Below are 23,029 nucleotides of genomic sequence, written 5' to 3'. Positions count from 1 at the left end.
ACACGACTTACGAGCTGTTAAGGGGCTCAAATTGACCAGTCCTCTTTTCATGTTCCCATGCTACACGGTACGTGGATTATCGATTTAATACTGACAAGCCAATAGGCCGTGTTTTCCGCTAATTGTATCCCATGTAGACCAAGAGACGCCCTTGCCTGATTACACCCAAGCTGTGTTGTGCCACTGGAATCCGTTCTTGCATTTACATACGATGCTCATTCGGCTAAACGGTGTAGCCACGAGGATCGCGTCAAACAAACCGGTTAGGATAAGATCATGCCCCGGTGCGCGCATGACAAAAATATTTGTCTTCAGTTTTAAACGTCACAGCTACTGCAAATACCTTAACATTATCGACTCTACTTTGAAATAGACTTCATCTCTTATACTTCCATCTTTATAGGAGCTCTTTAAATATTTCCATACGTGTCTTGTCGAAACACTCGAATAAAATAAATGATTTTTAAGTGAGCTAGCATATTTCTAAGTAAGTTAATTAAACACGTTTCCAAAGTTTTTACTAGAATTACTACTTTTTACTATAATGTCAACTTAAAAACCGGAGAAGGCAATTGTAAAAAGTATTGAGACATCATTGTGTTTATTGTAACATTTGCATACTAATCAATTGAGTCTGAGTATATTAAATTTTGCATCATCTGATAGATAGTATTTTCATATAACTATAAAAATTTGATACTATGGAAGCGAATAAAGAAGACGTTTCATTAGAAAATAAGGATATGTGCAAATACTTTTTATATCCACTACAACTTGTCACTCGGATTTCTAGTCTTGATATAAATTTATTTAGAAATCTCTTATGTTTTAATGCCTTGTTTCATTTCTGCTGAAGATAAAATACTACATTTATATTCGAATTAAAGTCGATCAATCTGAAATTGATCCGTTGCCTGCTCGTGATTATAAAAATCACTGGTTAAAGTACAACCTGCTCTGCAAGTGAAATTAATTACGTTGATAACGTGAAAATCTAATTTCTCTTATATTGGTCGAGATAATAGGGTAGATTTAATAGGCTGATTTCCAAACATTTCTTCTTCTATCCATTTACCCCAAAGTTCACCTCGTAATTATTTGCTAACTAAAAATTCGCTCGACGAATTACGTCCGCATCGACTGACGTTCCCAGTGGAAAGGAAAGACAAACAAGTTGGTTTCTTGGTGGAGAACGATGGAAAATATGGGCTCACATCGTAAGAGTGTCCAGCGGTGCGTGTTCCTGTGGATGTTCCGGTCATATGAGTGCAGAGGTAATTTAGCGGAAGTTCTGGCAAACGCCTCCTGAACTAACTCTCCCGCGTCTTCCTGCGGAGGGTTGAATAAAAAAATACTTGTAAAATTTATCCAAGCTAACGGACGACACTGAAAAGAACTGTTCTCGAGCCGACTGAATTTTTCACGCACGAGAATTATCATCTTATCGTGTTGCATTCCTGTGTTTCTGCGATAAGGGAATCGTCTGGTTATTATCGCGAGTCGCCAATCATGCACACAACTTATTAGGAAAATATGAACAACACGATTAAATACAAAGCCATGCTTTTAAAGTGTATTTCGATGATAATTGATAAAATAATGTATTCCTATGATGACAAATACTTTCTAAGGCGATTAATTGAGGGGCTCAGCAGAAAAATAGTACTAGAATATCTTTTTCTAAGAATGAAATAAATGCAGGAAACGATACATAAAATTTGTAATTATCTAGTGGAGAATAACATTTTAATGTTTGAGAGCATGCGTACATACATTTTTCTACTACAATAGAACTTTATTTATTCGGTTAGTTAATATTTATAGTAGAAGTTCATTAATTTTCCATGGTATCTAGTATTTTTCGTTTATTTAGTAAAAATTTAAAAATTGTTCAGATAAGTGAATTCACTCAGCAAAGTGAGTTCAATTAATCGGGTATTAACTAAATTTTCATTGCAATAAGCGGAATTCAAATATGTAAACGAATTCTATCGAAAAGTTCACTTTTCTTAAACTAAAGACTATAGCTTGTGCCACTTGTCCTTCCCCCTCCCCCCGCCCCTCCCCACTTTCCTCCCTTCAACTGCTGCTAACATGAAAAATATACTTTGTGATATACAATAAAACTCCTTTTACCGGAACCTATAGGGTGACGAACAATTCGTATAATAATTAATTGGAGTACATATAATAAGAGTTCATTGGTCCTTTTTACTATTAGTGATTTCTCGTTCCTATAATTTAGAAGATCGTGTTTAGATAAATGGAATCAATAGGCAGCAGTTCATTTAATCGTTCTTAAGTAGAATTCCGTTTCTATAAGTAGTATTCAGATAAATGGAATTCTACCGTGATGTGATATTCATTTGTAAGGGGAGTTATTTCAAGAAATGATTATTAAAACGATTTATAATGAAACGTTCGATGTAAAGTTATATTTATCAGAGATAAAGTGTGTGCGGCAGTTACAGCAATAGCTATTTTGTTCCATATGTTTTTAATCCATTTCAATGGATACGAGTGTGAACGTTTCTCTCCCTCCTATTCGACGACTGAATAGAGTTCAATTTTCCACGAGATTGCTATACGTATTTGGAGCTCGTAGGCTTTCTCAAAATCGAATTTTGATATTGTGACCTTTAAGAAACCCTCGTAATAGTGATAGTGTAGAAAATATATTAAATAAATGTTATTCCAATGACAACGGAAACATTTATTGAATTATGGATTTGAGATATTTTTAGTAATAATGAAGGTGGAAATGCGTTTCATTACGATTCCACTTGTTTGAACATGAAATTCTATTGCGTAAATGAAATATCATTAATAATGAAATACAATAGTGAATTTCTATTATGTGACCTTCAGTTATAATAGTATTCTAATTATTCGAACACAATTCAGCGAAATTACATTTTACTTAATTCTTTATTGACTGAACTACTGCCGATTGAATCTATTTATCTTGAACATGAACTAGTATTGTGAAAAATATTAGAAAAATATTAATTGTAGAATAGAAGAATAATAGAATTGTGGAAGATGGAATGAACTCCTATTACATTTATAAACTGTTTCAAATTCAAATAAATAGAACTCTACTCTATTTAGCGTTCAGTTTACAGAAAGAGATTTCATGCTATTTAGTCCGAAAGAAAAATGCTATTATAGAAAAAGGAAGAGTAAGTCACTAGTAAATTTAAAATAAATAAGTATACTCCACTTATATGAACTTTTGTCAACAAGTTCAGATAAATCCTACTGTACTCATATGAACTGTTCGTTCTCCGATGGCTTCAGATAAATAAAGTTCTACGGTAGATCCGCAATATGGCTAACACTAAGAATCGACGTAACAAAATTAGGGTTTGGTTACACTGGGAGCCACAGGTAAGCTTTCATGGACGAATCAACACGAATGGCTAATATCAGGAACCACAGAGGATGTAGTGGACGAACTAACGTCTGGTTATTGAACTGAGAACCACTAAGGTGCCAGTGCAAGGACCAACCGACATTTGGTTACCCTCGGGAGCCACTGAGGTGATGGGTTGTAGACCTCGTAATCTATCATCCAGTGATATATGTACCTCAAGCAAAGGCATATCAATTCGAGATGTCCGCTGGTTGATCCGTTGATTATTTCAAGATAAATTTTGAAAGAAATGAAGTGAAACAGGTTTAAAAAATGTGATAGCGTATTCTAGTGAAAGATTGAGAGTTACAACGCAGCTTGAAATAATTTGAATTGCAAGGTACTTCTCTGAAAGGTACCAAGCGAGCGATTTTTGCTCTTTTCGAACTTTATTTGATGAGTAATGCAGTAGTTTTCGGAAAACTATTGAATATTCTTGAACGTGCTTGAAGAAGATTAAAATCTTGTTTTACAATGACCAACACGTACAAAGTATAAAATGCATCAAGGTGAACTCGAATCTGATTTCGTAAAGTGTCAATACGACATTCTGAATTAACTTCAAAGCTGTTGTGAAGTTCCAAAATTTAGCTCTTTAGGTACCCGCAAAATTTCATAATTTTATAGGTGTTTGAGTAAATACTTTACGATATAACGTCATGCGTTATCTCATATGGCAATCCCAGCTGAGGGTACGCTACATTAATCATGTTTTGCTTTCATGTATTGAAATGCTGTATGACGAGATGTCATTGCAAAGAAAAATTGAAAGAATTACATAATTTTATCTAAAGTGTGTGAAAATATGGAGGACGTTCGGTTTGATCGATACTATCGTTAGCATGCATTTATTTTTATGTTAATTATTTAGAATTATAGACGTCAATTACGTTTTACGTAGTAATATAAATGTTCTGCTAACAATATTCGTTCTTGGAAAAAGCGTATACGCCTCACGCTGAACTTTCCGTTCAAGCCATTTGGAATTATGGTAGAGTAAATATTTAACCATGTGTGTGTTAAAACAAGTCCATAAAAATTAAACTTATTGCTTTAATGTCTAATATATCTTAGATAATACACCTTTCCTTGATAATTATATATACCGTGCGGTCTGAATGGAAAGTAATCAAAAATCGGTTCGGCACAGAAAGTGTTAATAGATGATTGATTATGATATGGTTAGCGACTTCCTGCCGGAAAGGCAGAACTTTGACATCAAGCCAGGTGTGCGATCGCAGACTGTATAATTTACTTTTAAATCATATGCCGATTGCTCCACATTACAATGCGCATATAACAATGTTGAGTTACGAAATGTCCACTCGCCTTAGCGAATGGAGAATGTCACTTTGCTCCATATTCCTCTCCATTTACATTGTTATGTAACCTTTGTATACCGTGATCATAGAAACGTCGAAGCGCGATTTCTGCGTTTACATTAGCGAGATTGCATTACGTCAAATGATTCGACATAAAGACTGTGAGAAATATTTTTTGTTATTCTTGATATCTTTTGCTCTTTGTCAAGTATACATCGTGCAAAGGCTTGCCAATTTTAATTGACGGTGACTTACGAAAATATTTAGATATTTGTAGGAACTTCTTGCAAATTTATTGCGTGCGTTGTACAAAACATTTTGAAACGAATTTGAAAATATATGTAGTAATTTCATATATTTACTGCAAGCATACACCTGGCAGATAGCATCCAAGTATTTCACTAGGCAATTAGATAGATAGATAACTTTATTTTCCTATAGGTAACTTTTATTTTCCTACCTTTTGGCTTTAAAAAAGGGGTTGACACGTAGTTGCGTCTACAAAATCAATATACACACATATTGCAATAAGCCTCAATATTCGGAGGGACCATTTTCAACAATTATTACAATTGTTATACGCTTAAGATGGATATTGGTGCGGTATTCTAATTTTTTTTTATTAAATATATGTTTGCAGTAAATAAATGCTATATACATATACAGATTGAGTCCAAATTTTACCAATATAATTACAATTGTCGTGTCTCGTTACCATGCTAATGAAATTTCAAGAAGTTTGGTATAATAGGACATGGTACATTCGTACAAATTTTCTGTGGTAAACAGCCAAATACTTTCGTGACCGATGTAGTGATCGATCAATGACCAATCAGTGCGACACGTGACGAGGAAAAATGACGTCTCTTGCTGGAAAATATGATACATTTTTACTAATTCTGTTGCATCCTTTAGATCATTCAAAATCCAATAGTGTTTTTTTTTTTTTTTTTTTTTTTTATTTCACATATATCTTATAAGTTTGAGAAAATATGAATGGTTGGTGATACACGTGATTTCTTATTTAGGGTATTCGCTGAAGTTTCCCTTAAAACATTAAACATTCTTTTGTTTGCTAAAACAAAAATAAGATAGGATGTAAAAACGGGGCATAATAATTCTTGCATTATGTAACAAATGATAATACATATAATTATGATTATGTAGAAAATGATAAAAGCATAATGTAAAAAATGATTTGTCACCAAGCTACAAAAGATAAATTCATGATGTCTTATCATTAACGGGAAAAAGATGTTTTTCAACTTCGAGTTCATTAATACCTGTTTGTTAGTATTGACTAGTATCGTGTGATCGTTAATTCCGTTCCATAGAAATAGCTATGTAATATATATTTTTATCTATTTTTCAAATAACCCAAGTAACATAGAGATTGGCGAGATTTCAAAATAACCCAGTGTTTTGAAAAACGATGAATAAGATGCGATATTAATATATAAAGAGTGTATTTGCTGCAAGAAACTTCAACGTATCTAACTGCATATTGAAATAATTAGCCCGTTTTCCCTCCTGTTCGTTATGTCATACTTTCATGCCATTGTTTTCCATCGTGACCCATGTTCTTAATTACACTATGGTCGTCCAAATTTGAGTTGTAGATAGTAAACATTAAAACGATGTAATCATAAAAACATGATCTTCTCGCATATTTTATTTATACTTACACACTTTTCATAAATTTTGGGACATCTTATATAAAACATGATTATGAACTTAAATTATCAACAAAACGATTATCGACCAAAATTTTATGTTCATGCAAAATTGTTATACAGTATTAATAGTTACAGAAATATAACAATAACGCGTCAGTCCTCAAAGTATCCTAATCTAAACTTGGTTGAAGAATTTTGAGCGAATTGAATGAGTCATTCTGAGAATTTAGATAATAAAACCATTTACAGTAGATATGTATAAAATCGAATGATAATGAAACAAAATAATTATATAAATGTCAAAATTGTTGCAAACGTGGCCGATATACATACGAAAGAAAATTCATTTTATATTAATATTGAGTAATAATATCGAATAAATAATGTATATAATAAGAATAAATAATGTAATAATCGAATAAATATTGAATAATAATATCGGTTCTTTATAACCTAAGGCTTTGTGTGAAATAATACTTTTTTAGAGATTTCATAATTTTCTAATGATTTATGAGGCTTACTTAGTTTTCCATAAGTATTCTAACACTCATGGACGAGGATGTATCTCGTGGAATGGGATTATAAGATATTCTGTTGTACACCTTATTGGTATCAAGGTCTAGCAATTACATGCCCGTTCTTCCCATGAAAAGACTGGCTAAATCGACATATCGATTAGAATTTTTTCCACTGCGTGTATATGAAACGTTCGATTAACTTCTCTTTTATAAAAACCAAACACTCGGTAAACGTGGCTCACGTTACTGTTTGAATAGCGTGCCGTCGACCCGCTAACAGTTTCAATTTTCTCCAATACATACAAAAGAGTTCAATCGGCCGTTAAAGTAATGTACTTGGATTACTCTGTTCTTTTTTAAATATAATCATGGTGTTAAAGAGGTTAACGAACCGGGAAACCTACCACTTTATTGTTGCTTAATGACAGGAAAATCATCATAACGAGGTTTATCGTACCGTAACGTCGATGCATAAAGTTATGGAAAAAATAAAAGTACAACCGGGGAAAGAGGAGAAAAAAGAAGAAAAAAGGAGTGTAACGAGAAGTAACGATTGTTTACTTTCTATTCGTTGGTCGTTAAAGAATCGTTTGATGAAGAACCGATAATTAAACACGGCTTTAACATTATTAGTCAACCAAGCAGGAGAGCGAGATTTAATTAGCGATAACCACAAGAATGAAGTGGACGTGGATTTATTTCATGCTTACTCACGCTAACCCTCGTTGATATGAAATTGCTCACAGTGGTATCTTTCATTTGCTTGACGATTGGTCTCTAGTCAAGCAAGTCGCGTATGCTTACGTTCTTAATATACTCCTATCTTTCTAAATAGAGAGACCGTTTGCGCCAATTTCCCAATTTCAAGAAGCCCGAGAGTCATTCTTCACGAATCATTCCCGTCGAGCGCGATATTAATTAGCCCAAATTCGAGTTTGTAGCCGTTCGATTTCTATTTAATCACGGTTGAATCGATAGCTCGAGCAGAAAGAAAGGGAACACATTTTTTACCTATCAAAAAGTTCGATGTCGCGCGTCAAGCGACTAACTATGTATTTATCGGATAATAGATAAGAGAAATAATCGTTCGTAAACAATTGTAATCGCGATTGTCGTTCGTTCTAACGGTAGCTGTATTCTGATTCTAGATCCCCGGGTGAACAATTGGGTGATGATGAGCAGTCCTTTTCCAACGATGACGATATGCCTATCTTACGCTTATTTCAGCAAGATTTTGGGACCGAGGATAATGGAAAATAAAAAGCCTTTCAAACTTCGGGGAATCCTGATAGCGTACAACTTGGTTCAAACACTATTCTCCACATGGATCTTCTACGAGGTTCGTCTTGCTTATTTATAACTTTTTCTTCTCTCTATATCCAGTTACTTTTTCTCAGGGAAACTTCGTGATTTCGTATAGAGTACACGTACAGAAATAGATAATCGACAGCAAGTTATTCTACGATACATGTGAAAATAAGTCGAGAATCGAGAATAACAAAATTGCATTGAATGTCTCATTTTTGAGAAAGTCTAATTTCAAAATTCAATAACAGTGTTGTTATTCTTGATTTTCGTCTTACTTCGAATTGTAGAATCTCCCCTAATTTTACTTATTCCGTAAACTTAGGACCATTAAAAGACCAAGTTATATATGTATACACGATAAGATAGGGTTATCAGAGTCAAGCTAATTTGTCAAATTTGATTATAAGCAATTTTTAAGCGATATAAATTTGAAAAAAAAAACTGTTTGACTTATTATTAGTGACGCGATAAGCAGTGAAATATTTCACGCAGTTACATCGATAGCTCACTGATTATACTTTTCTACGAGGATACAACTTCCACTCATGAAAAGGAAAGATGTTTGTTCAATTAATGTCGGCATTTTCAGTTGTAATTATCGTAATTCAGTAACGTGTGTATATTACTATATAATAATAACCATACGATTAATTTTTTGTTTTCTGGTATGTTCTTTTGGTGGACTTGAAGTATACGGTACTTTCTCATTCTTTCGTTACTATATTAAAGACTAACGATGGCAATTTTGTACAAGTTTGACTATTCTGTGGAAAGTTCAAGATTGAACTTTATGATGTTGGAGCTTAGGTGACTCGAATAACTCTGCCTTACTATATTGGCACAGAAATGAACGCGAACGATTGTCCCTCGCTTAGCCGACAAACTCGTTCAAGTAATCCCATTCCGACGTATCATCGATCACGCCTAGAATAATTAATGGCCGGTCTCGACAACGATATGCCCCCTACCCCCTTCTTCGTGAAAGTTATTGCCTGTCGGCTACGATGCGCCGGTGCTCCGTGGCTTGCATGAGCCATTCCTTCGGCCAGTCAATGAAATTCATCGCGTCGATGAAAAACCCGCGAAATAGCGTATCAACCCGTCATTTGCATTTCTCAGTTTTTCCATCCTATTCACGAGTGTTGACCTGTGCCAGGTACACGCGTAAAACCAGAGGAATAAAATTTTTCCTATAGACCAAAGGAAATTGAAAGAAACGTCTTGTTATTTCGCCTATAAACCCAATCACGTTTTTTTAAATCTTACTTAACTCATATTGTTAGTAGTGTTGGATTTTTAATTCAGCATTTCCAAAACCAAAATGGTCAACTCCACTCTTTGCAAGTTTTACGATTTTATTATTAAGGTAGGCGATTAATAATCGATTTTCATAAACTTGTTCAAAAGGATAAATAAAGAAATTCCAAGGTTCTAAAATTTTAAGAAATAATGTTTCTTAAATGATCACATTCTGAATGGCTTCTAAGTAACTGAATTGTTTATACAAAATTTGTACAAAGAGGAGTTTATAAGACAAAAGGTACGAAGAAATACTATAATTTCACGAAAGAGAAATATTCGTCAAGGCAAGGGGAATAAATATAATATATGTGTCCCAGAATAGATGACTGTAACTAACACGGTAAAGGATGTTTAGTATAAGAGTTGATCACAACGTACCATTTTTAAACTTTTTTTTGTTCACCGCTATAAGTTAAACGATCCCTTTATGCGACAGAACAAGCGTGTTAAAGGGGGAAAGTAGTCGCGTAATGTTGGAATACGATTTATAAAAGATTAATTTTAACTTTAAGAAATAAGTTTTTATATAAAATAACTTTATAAAATAACTTTCACTTTAATGCCAGCTTTCTACGATTATTTCGCATAAGGTTCTTATATTATATTATATTATACTATATTATATTATATTATATTATATTATATTATATTATATTATATTATATTATATTATATTATATTATATTATATTATATACATTATATATATACATTATATATTTTATATATATATATATATATATATATATATATATGCAATGAACGTAATTTGGGTCACAGATGGCTAACCAATTACAAGAAATATGCATTTAAAATTTGAAAAAATCGCATGTTATTACGTATCAAGATATTGAAACCCATCAACCAACAAGGAGTACACAGCAATACACAATTTTCCCGAAATTTAAATGCCTTTTTCCCATAATTGGTTAGCCATTTGCGATTAAAATTAGAGATATGTTTATTCCACCATACATCAAATTTCGTTAAAATCATTACATCCCTAATTCAGAAAAAATGTCCCTGTCCCTAATGCACCATGTTTCAACTCTCGCGATATATAGGTGTATTCCAACAAATAGGTTCTATTAATAATGATGAGAATAATGAGATAATGCCCGCAATCTCAGAATGTGTAATATCGAATTTTCGGTTTACTAGTGGTCAGATCGATCACATCAGATGGATCGATAATACTTTGATTTGGGTCACGGTAACGGCTCGCGTTTAATTGATTGATTCAAAGTGGAAGGAACGTAAGATTCCATGGAATCGATTTGAATCGATTTCCTATTTTGTGAAAATAGAAACCGTCCCCACGCATCCACGTGCTCCTGTGTCTGATGAGGTGTCCTGTGTCAAGAATGCGCGTACTTATTTAATGAAATACAGATGGTATTTGGTTTGTGCTTAGTATGTCGCATGCACGCTTCGATACAGTTATCTCGTGAGAATCGTACTCACGTAGGAATACGTTGCGTTACTTTCTACGAGTTCTTCGTTGATCCAATTATTATTCGGCTAGTCGATAACGATTATGATTAAAAACATTCTAATAATCAAACCACAGTTGACTACTGAGACTGAAAATCAAGATCAATGATCGAGTTTCTTAAATAGTCTTTTACTTCGACTGCTTTCTCCCTTCTCCAGAGTTCTTATTTTATTTGCTCTATGCTCGCTGTTATCTTTACACGAAATAACATAAATTTCCGCGTCAATTCTTTTTACGTATTTGAGCCTCGTTTCAACAAAACTCATCGATACATATTCTGAAATACGTTTTGAACATTTGTAGCAAAAAAATCTCGATGAAGCTAAAATAAAATGAAAATCAAGAATTAAAAAATTCCGTTTTCGGCTGTGCTTTTTAGTTATTGTCAATTAAAAATTAACCGAAATATCCCTGTGCGCGAGTAAACCTCCTTATACGAACGAAAGTAGGACAGCCTAAACAGCGGGATGCATAGAGATGCTCAAATTATGTTGTATATATCGTGCCTATTGTCTACTTTGTTTGAAAGAAAGCAGACTATACTGAACATGTACTGTAATATAAAGCGATTGCTATTTTCTTTACGATTCTTCCGTGGATATCCGCGTGCGGAACAATCGGTGTGCGTATATAAAATTTGTATAAACGGTTTATATGTGCTATTATTTAATAACTATTTATACAGACAAAAGATTAGAGGAAACATTAATCCTGCCTATTCGAAAATTCCATAAGGCGGTTTTCGATATGCTGTTGTGGATTTTAACAAGAAGGCAGATATAATGTTTAACCTACGATTTTTCCTACAAGACATCGCGCAGAATAGTTTACGTTTTCGAATGTCATAATTTTCTTCTCTACGACTTGTACGAAGGAAGCTGCTGTCTCTTTGTTGCTTAGGCTGACCTACTTTCGTTCGTGTAAACAAGTTTGCTCGTGCACAGGGATACTTCGGCTAATTTTTTAATTGTCAATGACTAAAAAACAAAGCCGAAAACACAATTTTTTCATCCTTGAGTTTCATCCTGTTTTAACTTCAAAAATCACCCCTTGGATCTTTTTACACATGTAGCTGAACACCTTGTATACTTCATTGATACGTATCTTGATATTCGTCTCTAACAACTGTTGGAAGAAAGCCTTCATGGCATACTTAATGAGTGTTTATTAATATCTGAAAAGTATGAAACAATATTAAGAACAATCTTTATGTATCTACGCTACATAGCAATTAATCATCATCAATCATTTAAAATGGCAAGGATGAAAATCTTCCGGGTGATAAGGAGAGTGTATCCACTCGATTATTCTAAGAAACACTGAATCATAATGTTTTGATCGGCTTGATAATATACTAAGTAATAGTTCAGAATTATGGCTTTAATTTCAAAAATATAAAGTGTCGCGATTAGATTTATCAATAAATCTCATGCGTTTAAATATAATGCGCAACGCATTAAGAAATTAAGAAGTTAGTTACATAATTCCTAATCGTTGTGCACCATGCAGGCGGTCGCGTGCCTTTGAAATAGGAAATACTCCGGATTTTAATCTCTTTTAACATAACTGCGTTCTAACATAATTTCATTTTAACGCGGCAAATTTTACGTAGATATTGTCGATTCTTATCATATAACGTACAGCGGGTGTAGAAAATATTCGTACATTCATTAAAACGGAATACTCTCTATCTGGGCCTGCAATGAGAATTTAAACAACATATGTACATTATTATCTTCTTCGCAATTCCGACCAATTGCAACTTTTCTACGTTTTTCTTTTTTTTTTTATACGTCATCTAGTAAACTAATTCTCTTAGATATAATAACTCCTTTAAAAAGTCGTTGTTTGGCCATATTTTACAAAGATTATTCTGTTTTAAAGAATGTACGAATACTTTCTATCCCCACCGTATATCGAAAGAAAAACTAATGTTTATAGAACAAGGAGGTTTTAACTTTCCTTATCAGCTTATAAGTAAGTCTCACTGTACAACAAATCGGCCGAGTTATCGGCCCAATGACTCACAAGTCAAGTGACGTTCATTTCGATAGCCTTGCCACAGAAAGGCTTAATTAAAAGAATTGCACATTTACCATTGCCAATATGTCGCGCTTAAAATAATAGAATGGCATTGAAAGTAACTCGAGATCAATCATCCGAACATTAAAGCTTGCGAACTTACGATACAAGAGTAGCCTGTTACTACAAATCTCATTCGTAAATGCATCTTGTAACTCAAAAACGTGATTCGAGATGATCTACTGGCTCCATGCTGCATAAATTGCAACATATATGCACATACATATACACAAACATATTACACGCGTGTGTAACACGCTTTCAAGTTTCAAGTTTGACGTTTCAAGTTCTTCAGCTTCGAATTGTCGGGAAAAGATGGACCGACTCATTCAAATTCTTTATCTCTTTATTAAAATTTATCTAATACTTGTATCTCTTAATGCATGAAGTCATTTCTACTGAAGATACATGCTATGATAATCATGCTTCGAAAAATCCATATTGAAATTAATACGTGTTTATTAACTTTTTATGTCGACAATATACGTATTCTCAATAGATGACCCGGCTAACATGTTAAATATCCTCGCGAACTGACAAATGCGACGAAGAATCTATGAATCGATCTTTTACTAAGAAATATTTATCATTGGTCGCTTATCTTGCAAAGAGTTTCGCCCCTTCCGCAAAAAGCCTTCTTTTTGGCGGACCTTTTTCCAAAGAATCAATTTAGGAAGCGCATTAGTTACGCTAAGCGAGCGTCGAAAGTACTTTCGTCGTAGTGGTCGTGGTGGTGGTGGTCGTCGTCGTCGTCATCGGGGAGCAGCTACTAGTACGCCGTGAAGGTCTAAGCCGACCGTTTGGTTTTACCATTGGAATGAGGAGAGCATCGCTGTAGAGTATCGTAATGAGCAGAAACGTAATTTTCGTGACACGATGACACGATTCCGCGCGACACGTATCCCGCAAGAGCAAGTGCGAAATTCGTTACGTTGATCTGGATAGGCACGTCCTCTGTTGTTCATGTGCGTCAGGATATTATTTTGAAAGGCAAGAAGTAGTAACTGTGTAATTGTCGTTTACATCCCAGTTTCAGATATGCTCGTAAGTATCGTCGATACTGTCCAACACTTCCTGTACAAACAGTATCTTTTCGGGCATAGATTGTTCCAACGTTTCGTATTGCAGTTGGCGTAATTAGGGTTCCATGGAAACCTTACTGCCATGTTACATCACACCGAACGCTGTACACGATAATATCAGTGTGTTCTTAGACTTCTGAGTTACTGCAAACTAACTGCAATGCCGGTGAAACATTTTACTGAAAAGGACACGGTTTTACGCCCGAAAAGCCTTGAGAATCTCGTTCTAGCTTCCTGGAGACGTGCACGGAACAATGAACGCGATAGATGGCTAGAAGTCACCCTTATTCGTCGTTTCACGGGCGAAAGCAATCGAGAAATAAAGCCGAGCTTGTGACCGTGATTCACGAAATTCAAATCAAGGTGGACCTACATATGTACGGCAATGAAAAATTATCCTGGCATGCGTATAGTGTTTAACGCGACACTACCGCGGCCTTGACACACAATTGCCACAGTCATACGTGCGTTGTGTTCTCGTTACCGAACGACCTACGCTTCAAACTACACCCGAGCTTTCCTAACCCTGTTTAATACGGTCAAGTTTAATGGAATTCCGTGTTCTAGCGTCGATGATACCCATCAAGTTACACGAATCGGATATCGTGCGTCACGCGATAACCGAAGTCAACGAAATTTGTTGGAGAGCATGATGAACCCAAGGAAAGCTCGGTCGCCTCCAACAGATAACAGAATAATTATTTCGACAAATCCTGTCCACATTCACGAACGTTTACACATAATTTATGTTTGTATTCTTGAGATCTTGAGATCTCTGGACTATTTCTGTATGCTTCGTCATCTTTTTTTTTTCTTCTTTCCTTTTTATGTTACATTAATTAACTTAATTTTTTCAGCGAAAAATAAACCTACCACGTTGAAAAAAGAAGAAATATTGAAAGAAGGTTACGAATAGCGTGCTTTTCTATGTCCAGTTTAAAATAGATTACATTGCACGCAACATTATTTCCTTCGTTTATCCGCAAAACGCTTCTTTCATCAGTCTTAATGAGCTACAAAAACATGCTAATTAATGTAAACGGTGTTTCCATTAGAACAATATTATAATGCGCTATTCTGTAAAAATGTATATACACGTTTCTTAAATGACTACCAACATTGTTTTACAAACAACAAAAATATTCTACATTACTGAAAATGCTTTATCTTCTATCTAGATATATAATTTAAATTTTAAACTGTTCGTAGCTAAAGAAAGTATCTTGAAATTAAGATTTGTTGAATTCTTCATAAAGAAGAGGCAATTTGTCTATTTCACGAAGTTGAAGGGAGAAGCAAACTATAAACGAAATATTTCAATAACGAATTATTGCGATCTTCTTCACAAATGCATGGAATTTTTCAAGTACATATTAGCGATTTTGTAAATCACCGTTTGTTTGGTTCTCGAACTATATGAGATAACTTATTATATGCATATGTACATTGAATGCAACCTTCACATAGTCACGGTAATACGACCACGTTTTTTCCTCCAGGGAATCGTATTGTAATATTATATTTATCGATGTGAAATTGCATTCCATTCTACAGTATTTATGCGTTTTACCCTCTCAGTTAGAGGCATTAAACGACTCATTACCAGTCGATCGAGAAATATCAATTTTAGATGGATATATACCATTGAGTATTATTTGCTTCAAACGCTGTCAATATCGACAGTCAGGTAGGATCAGGTAGGATGCCCCAGTAATGTAAATTAAAAAGGCGATCGTAACGTCGATCGTGTTTCTGTTAATTTGCACGTTTCGAATTTGGCGCACGAAAAGTCCTTCGTGGACAAGATTATTTCGTAACACTATTTCATGCTCGGTTTGAGCAAAATCATCGCCACTTAACCAATTATCGCGGCCTTGCAAGATTTCGCTTTCGTTACACGTTCCTCAGATCAATTTCGAGCACATACAGTTTCCGAAAATTGGGAATTATTTCCGGTAACAAACCACTTTGCGAGCAAAACTGCGATATTTCACATTCGAATTTCACTCTTCTAATTTTTCACTTTTGTTTGAGGAAAGTTTTAAACCAAGTTTAAAGTTTAAACTATAAAGAAGATACAATGAAGCCTCAACGAATCGAAGACTTAAATAAATCTGTAATTGGTTTGGTATACGTCAAATCGTTACGGACGTAATATCTTCTACCACATTCTTCATTCTTTTCCATCAAAGCAAAGTTACATTTGTCGTTAGCCTTTGATATCCTTACAATACAAATTGTTAGCCGAATTCTTTAATACACGGTTCTTTATTTACGAGTGAGCTGTGAATTTTTATGTATAATACATACTTGTGAATGTCAAAGATTCAAACATTTATAAAATACCTAAAGTTCGATGTAATATTTGGCAGATGAACAAAATTTTTGCTTAGGTTCCATTTCTCCATAGAGATGTTTATCTCTATAAATATCCGCAGCCTGGTACTATTATCAGCGATCTGATCGCGCCACGCTACCTAAGCGTAAATATCCCAGAATTTTCCAGATTCTTTGAAAGCCTGGAACAGACAGTAAAAGATTAGTCCTGAGCGTAAACGATCTAATTTAATGTTCAAATATTCTCGTGAGTCAGTGTACGTTGTTCATTCCGAAAATATTGGTGAAGAACATAAACACTCCGGTAAGAAAAGGGATGATCGTTAGTGGGGATCCAGTTTGCGCTTGCGAATTGATGGTTTAGGTAGTGCTTTAAGCGGGAAACCACGCGTGGCCTGATTTTTCGGAAGGAATTGCGAAAATGCAACCGAAAGGCTACAGGAAACAAACTGCAGTCGCATTGTTCGTGATTCTTGAAGGAGCGCGGGCTTTTAGAATTTAAAACAGTGGCGAAGTCGTCTTGCGAAAGAAACAGAGCTGAGGACTCTTTTGTTTCTCCCACTTCGGCTGTTTTCCTGGCTTTTCCTGGCTTCTTGATCGAACAAAGAGAGCGAAGAGACCGAGTTTCTCGGTGGAAAGCGAGCGATCGCAATCTATATGCTGATTGTTGTAGTCATAGCCGTGTATAGTCGTCTCTCGGTGAATGCACCCCTTTTATTGTTCTCACTTTGCGGTGTTTCCTTGTTTCAGTACTTGATGAGTGGTTGGGCGAAAGGATACAGTTTCCGATGCCAACCGGTCGACTACTCCAACAGCCCCTTGGCTCTCCGAATGGCGAATACATGTTGGTGGTATTATATTAGCAAATTCACCGAGTTCTTCGATACCGTAAGTATCTAAACGACATCCTTTTGTACGTGATCGTTGTCGTTGTTTTAATTGATTATCGAGTTAGTCACTATTTTGTCCTCCTTAAATGAAATATCCTATCTATCATTTGAACATTTCTATATGAGACTAATTTCTAAATTCACGATTCTATCAATTAATCCTATATTAGAAAAATAGTATATTTATTATTTGGTTTATTTAATTTATTTGATTTCAAGATTACATAAGTATATCTTGAATATTTGAAAAATACTAATTATTACAACATTGGTTATACTACTGATTTTTTTATAAAGCTACCAGCCTACCATAAGAACCTCTATAATATAACTTTTAGAAAAATGGGAAACTTGAAGTATTTCAACATATCTTAAAAAATGAAAAAGCTAGTAGATAGGAGATTTTATTTAAGGAAGGCAATATTACTGTTATTCGTTGAACGGAAACATATGCTGCTCTCGTACGACAGTGAAACGTTGTGACAATTAATACTTTAAACGTTAGAATAATAGAGCATTTCGGATCATTGGGCAGCTACTTTAATACTAGAACTGCCGACCTCTTAATATGTACGTAAAGTGCAAAATAAAATTTTTGTAGATCTCCACAATAGAATTCAACTGTAAACTGGATTTCTTGTCTGTAGCTTGCTAGATTGAGATTGCACAAAGATTATGCAAATCTTCTAAAATTTAGTTCATGGCTGGAAGCAGAGAAAAATTGATCTTACGTACAGCTAACCGCAAGCTTATATTTTTTTCATAGAAACCAGTAATACGAAGCCGAGTAACGTTTGTCTCCGTTTGAGCGGAGTGCCGCTCAAGTATAAGTAGTCAAGCTGGAAAAAGATTATTTTATAATTTACACTGTGAGGCAACTTGACCTTCTTGAGAAATCTAGGCGTGTAAATTCTAAACAGCCGCTTTTTCTTCTTTTCTTTTTAAATTCAATGAAAAATTTTAACGTATATAAATTAAAAAAATATTAATGATGTCATTGTCTTTCAGCTCTTTTTCATTCTGAGGAAGAAAAACCAACACGTGTCAACGCTTCATGTAATCCATCATGGAATAATGCCATTCTCGGTTTGGATGGGTTTAAAATTCGCACCAGGTGGCCATAGCACTTTCTTCGCTCTCTTGAACACTTTTGTTCACATTGTAATGTACTTCTATTATATGGTGGCTGCAATGGGGCCTGAATATCAAAAGTACATTTGGTGGAAAAAGTACCTGACTACCTTCCAAATGGTAAATCCATTAATCGATAATGATTTGAATTTTTTAATTCTATGTAACTAGTTTAACACAAGAGGAATCTTCTTTTTCTAGGTGCAGTTCGTGTTGATCATGAGTCACCAGTTCCAACTTCTATTCACAGAGTGCGATTATCCTCGCGGCTTCATGATTTGGATCGGTTTACATGGCGTGCTTTTCTTAGGTCTTTTTTCGGACTTTTACAAAGCGAAGTATGTGGGCAAAACGAAGAAACCAACAGACAAGAGTTTACAGAATGGTTCGACCGGTCTTTGTATGCCTATATTGGAGGATTCGGTGCCACGACAAAACGGTGTCTCGTCGTACGCGACGATCTACAACAAGGAATACAACAGTTGTTACAGCAACGGTACCAACAATGGTTACGTTGCCAACAATAATACAGAGAAAAAGCTTGCTTAGAACATTCTGATTTTGGTAAAAGCTCGTAAAGAACCATCGAGATACCAAATCACACGATGCAGTTAATCACGCGTTGAATCTCGCCGGCACTTTTAAGGATTGTGCTGTGACTTCGTACACAACGTCTTGTTGATCAATCTAATCCGAGTAGTGACTGCGCGCGGTTCTACAGGAAGATAAACTATGCTAGTTGTAATTCGCCGCGAAGTCTGTGTTCATGTTCACGCGTAGAGTCGTCGACGAGAGACCAGTCGCGCATACGTTCGATTTTCTGCTAACGCTTTAAATTATTTCATATTAAACTGTATTAATGGGCTGGCGATTGCGTTTATCGGGATAGTCTAACAAGGTTATATAAGGGGGGTATATAAGAATTATTACTGATAATATATTATTAATAAGGAAAGGGCTCTTCTGCACTGTATTATTGTGTATCATATGTATGTATAATCGCATCCGCAACCGGATTGTGGGTGGTTCTGAAAATCGTTGCCTCGTCGATGGCTTTACGGATAAAAGCATAAAGGAACGTGAAGAATGACCGAGGAATGCGAAGAGACCAGAGTAAATAAACGGACAAAATTAAAACGCGCACACGATGAGTAAATTAATAATCGATCCTCATCGGAACATTATGTTTTCCGCACGCGATTGGCGACAGTGTTTTATCGCGTGCGTTATGTATGCGTGAACAAGTGTGATCGTTTGTTAGTTATACGTGATTACGAGGCATTTCTTATTGGGACGCATCGAAACGATCCCCTTTACCATATTTCCTTATTGTCCGACTCTGTCTCTCTATTGCCCCGATTGTGTTCAAAGCTTTGGTGTTCGTCGTATAAGTAAGCGTCTGTCGATTCGCATTTGAAAGGAGAAATCGTACCACTCCTTCCTCTCGAAGCTTGATTCTCCTCCTTTTTTATTGAGAGATCGTCGATTAGATCAACTCAGCAAAAGACAGTAGTTCTCTTGAATATGCAACGCCCGAATAGATTTTTTATCGTTTACGATCAAGCAACACAATACTTATTTTCAATAGAATAATCGGTGAAATCTACGAATATTTCAGTTGTTAGTGCAGAATCAAGCTTCCGAAGAGTTCTAGAAATTCTCGACGAAATTTATCTCTTATTCACCGTTCGAACTGGTCAAATTGGGAAAAAAGAAGGTTGAACGCTAATCGTTCGAATATATGTACATGTTATAAACGCATGGAGGGAAAGAGAAAACGTTTATCTAGGAATCATACAAATCTCTTATTAAGGATACAAACTTTTGTACTCTTCCTATTACGGAAAGATGAAGGTTTTTATTTATGATCGCACAGAAATAAAAAAATCTGACGAAAAAAACAATTCGATCCTATAAATTTAATGTTGTATATTTTTACAAAGAAATAGATCAATTGCATAATAAAAGAGACGTTAATGGTGTCAAAGACGTGCTTTCTTGTGAAAGTATTCATATATGAAAATTTATTATTGCCAAGTTTCAATAACGTATTAGAAGAATATTTGAAGAATGGTTTATAATAAAAAATGTAAAAAAGAAAAAAAAGAGAAACTAACGTCGACAAGACTGTTAATGTAGTCGTAAAACGTACATGTAAATATTATTTCCGGATTTTGAAAAAGATACTTTCTTTTTTTGGTAAAATTAGCTTCCAATGATATACGAATGCATTTCTTCAGTTGACAGATCAATAAGGATCTGTTCCAATCTTTATCATTCGTTCCAATGTGTACAGGAATTGATCTTCGAGTTACGATTTAGCAAATAATTTTATATCTTCAACACTCAGAGTGTTATTCCTTTATCCGACCTCTTCCGTTCACGTAAAATCACACTAATATATTATTCCCAACTACGACTGAAGTCAAATCGTACATTATAACGCCATATAAATCGGTTAAAATCGCTCATCCTTTTATCACTTCTTTAATATATGTGTAAACTCGCGGTAAATTCTATTCAAAACGTATTTGTATCCAGTGATTATAAATTTTTAATTCTACAATATCGTGCGAACCGATACGAATCATGAACGTATTGCATAGTTGTTTTCGTTATTTATTTTTCTTTTCTTTAATATATATTTCATTATGAACGTATTTTTAAGAATATCTCTAGCATATAAAACAAAGCAATTTTGCACCTGTTAAAATCTTGCAAAAAAAACCATATTGTGTTTTTGGAAAACGTAATGTAAAAGTAAAGAATTCTGTCGAATCAACTCGTGTCTGTCAATGAGGACAATAAGCCGCGTCGACATCAAAACACGACGGTAGAACATTCTAGCGGAAGTTCGTAAATATTTCATCAACGCGTTTGTACAAAGATCATTTATCAGTAGAGCTCAAAAAATCTACCATAATCTATCACAGCGATTAAGTATTCTCCGTACTTCTTCCGAAGTAAAACGCAAAGAAAAGAAGTTAAATAAAACCTCACAAAAGTAAGAAAAAGGCTGCTTCTCAGCATACGCGTTTTTACATTGGGCACGTGCAAGTACATAATACATTTCGGCTAAGTCTTGCACTCTTTTAATGAAATTACAATAATAATATTAAATCAAACAATACGATTTTTCGAAAATCCTTCAGAACTTTCACGATCAAGATTTTTGCAATCCATGCTACTCGAGGCTTTGAAATACTCATCGTGTCGTTTTGACTAATGATCTCGATATTTTGTTGACATTACACTTTGCATTCTTAATCTTACATCTGATGAAGTTAACCATAATGCGAATAAAATTTGCGAATTATTTTATAAAAGGTCACAGGAAGGAAGCCTCTAATGGTGTTAACTGTAAGATATCTGTGTACTAGATCGATTACCAATTCATTCATTCTAATAGAGTGTAACGGTCATGGAAAGGATTTACCAACGTACAAGTGTACTTCCTTTCTTGTTTCTTTCCACGCAACGTTCACGTCCTACAGGTACAATACGAAACGAGTTAAAATTACCCCATTCTCAAACAAACCAACTATTCATTTTTTTGTATGCGTATATATGAAACAATACATATACAAAATGGGTATACAAAAGACAAGAGAAGAAAATTAATAACACCGAATTCTCATGATATATACTATATGTAAATTTAACGAGTGGGTATTTGAGTTTTATAGAGGAAAAGAAAGAGATTACTTGCGCATAAACACATACATAAATCAAGATGGTCGATCGTCTTTCACTTTCAAAAATAAGCATGGGAAAAGGAAAAGAGAAGAAAAACTGTTCAAACCACGTGAAAGGTGTCACAAACCAAGTTCACATAAGGCCGAGAAGATAAGAGCACACACATCGTCATGTACCTACTTAATGTTACGAACTCTGTAATGATTATTGATTCTCATTATATTTTTGTACATAATTGGGGAGAATTACACGAGAATAAATGAATTAAAAAGGAGCGAGTTGCCTTCAGCCATGAACACAGGGAAATCGGTGTACGTTTATTTAATGATCGACACACCCCTTGAAAACGGTACGTACTAGTATTATTGCTATATAATTGTTAACTAAACGCTCCAGGAAGTAAATAATGACAGCAATATTTGAGTAGTTCGCCCTATCCATATCGATTGAAATTAGATGAGACAGAAACTCTCTCGTATTATACTTCATATTTACTATAACTGTATATTATAATAATCTGTTAATTTCGAAGGATTATTGACAGCTATTTTATAAACAATTTATAATATCTTTGATTCTAAGTTCATTACATTTACTGGAATACTCGCACGATGTTACGCAATAGAAGTATACTGGCATTTTCATATAAAAATTTGAATATCGCTGTATGCAATGAAATTTGATACATTTAGAAATACAACGATATCAATTGTTAGAGTATTATTAGATTACAATGAGGTTCAGATAGCGAAAATGTTTATTACTATTTTGTATAT

At 34.6% G+C, this 23,029-nt stretch overlaps 1 protein-coding gene across 1 annotated transcript in view; it reads left to right on the top strand.

The window, feature by feature from the left end:
• Positions 1-22,559, top strand: part of LOC132905648 (elongation of very long chain fatty acids protein AAEL008004-like) — a 37,644-nt gene extending 15,085 nt beyond the window's left edge. The window contains exons 3-6 of the mRNA XM_060957157.1: positions 8,080-8,270; positions 17,287-17,424; positions 18,435-18,677; positions 18,759-22,559. Of these exons, the coding sequence (XP_060813140.1) occupies positions 8,080-8,270; positions 17,287-17,424; positions 18,435-18,677; positions 18,759-19,106 (920 nt within the window). The 3' untranslated portion in view covers positions 19,107-22,559. The remainder of the gene's footprint in view (positions 1-8,079; positions 8,271-17,286; positions 17,425-18,434; positions 18,678-18,758) is intronic.
• Positions 22,560-23,029: the final 470 nt, after the last annotated feature.

Source organism: Bombus pascuorum, chromosome 1 (genome assembly GCF_905332965.1).
Source record: "Bombus pascuorum chromosome 1, iyBomPasc1.1, whole genome shotgun sequence".
Classification (NCBI taxonomy): domain Eukaryota; kingdom Metazoa; phylum Arthropoda; class Insecta; order Hymenoptera; family Apidae; genus Bombus; species Bombus pascuorum.
The sequence above is the reverse complement of the archived record's forward strand: the minus strand, read 5'-3'. Positions and strand labels throughout refer to the sequence as shown.